Source organism: Rousettus aegyptiacus, unplaced genomic scaffold (genome assembly GCF_014176215.1).
Source record: "Rousettus aegyptiacus isolate mRouAeg1 unplaced genomic scaffold, mRouAeg1.p scaffold_m13_p_6, whole genome shotgun sequence".
In the NCBI taxonomy this organism is placed as follows: domain Eukaryota; kingdom Metazoa; phylum Chordata; class Mammalia; order Chiroptera; family Pteropodidae; genus Rousettus; species Rousettus aegyptiacus.
In genome coordinates, this window is record NW_023416309.1 from 98,415,878 (window position 1) to 98,420,831 (window position 4,954).

Genomic DNA, 4,954 nt, shown 5'->3' on the forward strand with positions numbered 1-4,954 from the left:
TCCCCTGAACGTCCTGCAAATGTACAAAGTCAGATTCCGGTGACACTTCTGGTGAAATAATGGGTAATCGAGCCCTTCGGTGTCAACACCCTTTAGTGTTTGCTGTGTTCTTTGTGTTTTAGCTTTCCTCTCCATCTAAAATGTGACCTTCTTGTAGTAGGAAGTATATCTTATGTTCCTTTTTATCTTATAAAAGACCCAGTTCAGTGATGGATGTAAAGCGACTGGGCATTATAGATTGATAATTCTAATAACTGCATCCTTCTTTGTGAGCTCAGCTGTTTGCTACAGTTTTTGAGACACTGAAGTTTAATCTCACCGAGTTCAAAGGTGATGTTGTTAAAAATGCTCACATATGAAATGGAGATAATTTTGATTTTTATGAAGAAGGTACTGTATACATAATTACTTAATATTAGTAACATAATACCACAGCTAGATCATAACCAATCACTACATTTCTAGGTAAAATATTGAATTTCTTTAAAAAATTCAGGAATACTCTTGTTAACTTGCAAAAAAAGTAAGTTTATTGAAGCATAGAAATAATCAGAGCAAAGTTATCATTTCAGCTTTCTAAAAGAGCATTCTAATAAGGAAAGGATGCAGAAAAATTGGTTAGTCGTCTATTTCTGGATGGCAACTTTTCTCTGAAGTTACACAGAGAGATGGCTACATTGAGTTGATGTCTTCATTTGTGTCCTTTAGATTATTTTCTCCGAAGGACACTCTGGTTGATCTGGAAACTGTTCATTTGACCTTCACCTCAGAAACATTGCTGACTTGAGAAGAGACGACTTTGCCATCCACCACCTCCTCTATGATGGTCTTCGTCACTCTGGTCTTGCTCGGATCTGAAAGTCACAGAATCACAATGTCAGTCTGGAGATGACCACAGAAACAGATCAAGGGAAATGCAAGGTGTGTTCATTAAGTACGTTCTTTCAGGGTGAGATTATGGAGACAACAGTAGATAACATTTCATTCGACAAGCAAAATCTGTCTTTATTTTTAAATGATAACATTTCACACATTAAAAAAAAAAATGTCTACCTCTTCCTTGACCAGAATGGCTTCCAGATCTTGAGTCACCAGAGATGGAATCCCTGGACCCCGAGCTCCTGGACCCCACATTTCTGGATCCCGAGTTTCTAAAATCTGATCCACTAAAACAAGAGCCACTGGAGAAAAAAAGAATTGTATTGCTTTGCATTTTGATTGAACTGTGTCACCGTGACTTTATAAATACAGATCCAGCCCCCAAACCCCGTTTTGGTTTCAGAACATGAATTCACTCAGGTACGCCTTTTAGCGCGTTCATGACTTTCATTTACCCGCCCTCGCCGTCCAGCAGGCGGCGGTAGGTCTCGATCTCCATCTCCAGACGGGTCTTGATGTCCAGCAGCTGCTCGTATTCCGCGTTCTGACATTCGGTCTCGCCCCGGATCTGGCAGATCTGCTCCTCCAGGCTGCTGATCCGCACTTGAATTTCTGACAGCTGAGCCACGTAGCCAGCTTCTGTGTCAGCCAGGGTCCCTTCTAGGGAGCTTTTCTAAGAGGGGGAAAAAAATCATGATGAAAATAAGTTATTAATAACTTTTAAAATTTACAAAATGTTATAAGTTACTAGAAGTTACAAGTCATGTCGTTATATAATTGCTTTCTTAATTTTTATTTGCATTACTTTTTTAAACTAAATATTTTATAGAAATAGAGTATATTATCTTTAACTGGAATGTTTTATGCTTTCTACAACCACAATACAGTTAGTTGTCCTTATATTGCTTTTATTGTTATATCACCAAGTTCCGAGCTATATTGTTATATCATTGCTTTCTTAGTTTTTATTGGCATTACTTTTTAAATGAAATATTTCATAGAAATAGAGTGCATTATCTTTAACTGGAATGCTTTATGCTTTCTACAACCACAATACAGTCCTCCTTAATACTGCTTGTATTATGTGCCAAGTGGAACATTTTGGCGGAGAAAGAAAACTGAATCACTTAGCTCCCTGCTGGAGATTGTGGAAAGCTCTCTGCACGTACCATGGCCAGCTGGGACTGAAGCTCAATTTCCAGGGCCTGCAGAGTCCGTTTCAGTTCTGTTATCTCACTCTTGGCAGAACTGGCTGCCCCAGCATCAGTAGAGATCTGTGCTTGCAGTGATGCACTCTAAATAAAAATAAAATGCAGTCACTGCGGGCCGATGAAATGAGCAGAGTGGGTTATGCGTGGCCGCAGGCTTGACCGCTTAGTGGTGATGATCTTACCTGCTTGTTGAACTGCTCCTCTGCCTCCCGGCGGTTTTGCTCAGCCAGAGCCTCATACTGTGCCCTCATGTCATTCAGTAACTTGGTCAGGTCGGTTCCTGGGGCGGCATTCATTTCTACTGTCACATCCCCTCCGGAGCTTCCTTGCATACTCTTAATTTCCTAGCATGAAGGGAAAAAAAAGTGATGATGAAAACAGAAAAGCAATAACTTCCCAAAACACATAGCCACCAAAAGGTTGAAACTAGGATGCCAAATTCACATATAATTTGCTCATTATTACTTTTTTCCCTGGTCATTGGAATGGGAAATCTATTCAGATAGAATTTATTTTATTTTATTTTTATAGAACGAATATAGAGGTTGGAAATATGTAGGTCAGAATCACTTAATACTGTGGAACGCGTTCCTACTTCCTCATGGTTCTTCTTCAGGTAGGCCAGCTCCTCGGTGAGGCCCTCGATCTGCATCTCCAGGTCGGAGCGAGTCATGGTCAGGTCGTCCAGGACTTTCCTTAGGCCGTTGATGTCGGCCTCCACGGTCTGCCGGAGATGCAGCTCGTTCTCATACCTGGAAGGGGCAGCGGTAAGTACACTTCAGGGAGTATATCCCTTCTTATCTCTTCAAGAAAAAGTTTTCTCCTCTGAACTATTCGATATCAAAGGCTACTAAGTTTTCTCTTAGGAATTTTTCCCCTGTAAAGAAAAATACGAGCCTAATGTTAATTCTGTTGATGGCTAATATATTTTTTTTATATAACAAAAATTTCGTTCTTAATTTGCTTCTTTCTCTTGGTGGAATGGTGGCTTTTAAAGTTTACTCTTGGGATGTTTGCAAATTTATGTCTAGAGACTCTAAAAGATTAAAAAAAAATTTTTTTAGAATAAATTAACCAAACAGATTGAATTTTACTTTTCCTACAACATTTTTTGCAGGTCTTCACTTTTCTTACTTCAGTCTGAAGTCATCAGCAGCCAGTCTGGCATTGTCGATCTGCAATACAATCCCAGCATTTTCAGTAGTGGCAGTAATGATCTAGAAAAGACAAAAACAGTGATCGAGTGAATCATGAATACTTTTTACCTTATGTCTGTATGCTGACCTGTGAGGTTAGATGTTTCCTGAGATAACTTTTAAAGGTGAATTGCTTCAAAAACGTGTTTAGTAATGACACCTGTATTGATAACCCTTGTGTATTTAGACATCTTTCTGCAAAACGGTAACATCTTGCCCAATTATTGGAATAGGTACAGAACATAGCCCTTTGCATATTTTTGTTGCTTTAGGATATCAGTTATTCTATGAGCTCTTTCAGAAAATAGTGTGAACAATCAATTTCATTTCCAAAAAGTCTTTAAAAATATATTTCCCATATGACAGTGGCTAAACATTTTAGACTCCACCATATTCTTATATAATTCTTGCATCAGATTTTCTTAGAATAAAAAATAGTTGTAAACAGTGTTTAAATCTAGCAAGACACTAAAATATGTCAACCTGCCAGAATTAATCATGAAATAGATTAGGATGGTATTGACTCATGGTAATTGCTCTTACATATACATGTTAATTAGCTGCCTGCCTTTGTATAAATTTTCCTCTCACATAGAAATACTCCAATTTGAGATGCAAACAGAAAATTAATGTAGTTGGATGTCATATGCAGTACTGTCATAGTTAAAATATACCAAGTCCCATTTTACATGTACAATAAGAAAATATGTGTTCAAATAATTCCTTGACTTGAGATCTTTATTACAATACATGATCTGAATAAAAGCTAAAAGTACAGAAATAATAGAAACTCAGTAATGGATAGCATCTCACCTGATTCTTGAGATCTTCAATTATTGGATAGTATTTGCTGTAATCTCTACCAGATCCACCATCTTTAGACCCAGGCCCATGTCTGTCATACCACTCCTTGATTTTGATTTCCAGATCAGCGTTGGCCTCCTCCAAGGCTCTGACCTTGTCTAGGTAGCTGGCCAGACGGTCATTGAGGTTCTGCATGGTTTGCTTTTCACCTCCAGAGAAAAGACCCCCATCGCCAACACCACCAACCATACCACCACCATAGCTGTAGAAGCCTCCACTAGCACCACCCCCAAATCCAGAACCCCCGCCAAAGCCAGAACCTCCACCAAAGCCAGCTCCAGAGCCTGAAGCTACTCCAAAACCACCCCCTACTGAGCAGCTACCAAAACCCCCTCCAAAGCCACCTCCAAAGCCACCACTTGATCCCCCGCTTAAGCCACAACTGCTAGCTCCTCCGTGGAAGCCCCGGGTGGAGCCGCCCCCCAGACCACATCTGCTTCCGCTGCTGAAGCTGCCGCCACCAGCAGACACCCTGACGGAGCAGCTGCCTCCAGCCCGGGAGGAGGAGATCCGAGATGAGCAAGACATGATGCTCCTGCTAATGTTTAGCTTGTCCAGGTGTATAGCAGAGGCGACAGTAAAGAGTGTATTTGTAGGCTGCCTTTTTTTGGCCCTTATATACACACTTTTAGGGTGTTCCTTTTCTATGTCACTTCTTAATCCCTAATCCACAATTGGATTAGCAAACCTTAACCCACTCTACTGGCTCTTTTTCTGAAGCTGGATCAGAGCCTTGGGGCATTTATTATATCAAGAAAAAAAATAAGGCGGAGCAAAGCAAAAAAAAATTTTTTCAGACTTACA

At 40.1% G+C, this 4,954-nt stretch overlaps 1 protein-coding gene across 2 annotated transcripts; it reads right to left on the minus strand.

The window, feature by feature from the left end:
- Positions 1-545: 545 nt before the first annotated feature.
- KRT24 (keratin 24) lies at positions 546-4,678 on the minus strand. Of its 2 annotated transcripts, none has more exons than XM_016150987.2 (8): positions 4,100-4,678; positions 3,225-3,307; positions 2,686-2,842; positions 2,273-2,434; positions 2,049-2,174; positions 1,335-1,552; positions 1,054-1,166; positions 546-854 (listed from the first exon to the last, which is right to left on the minus strand). In XM_016150987.2, the coding sequence occupies exons 1-8, from the start codon at positions 4,676-4,678 to the stop codon at positions 751-753; spliced, it is 1,542 nt and encodes a 513-aa protein (XP_016006473.2). In that variant the 3' UTR covers positions 546-750. The 2 variants fall into 2 exon arrangements, with proteins under 2 accessions (XP_016006473.2, XP_016006471.2); XM_016150985.2 differs by having other exon boundaries at positions 1,054-1,181.
- Between the last annotated feature and the right edge of the window lie 276 nt (positions 4,679-4,954).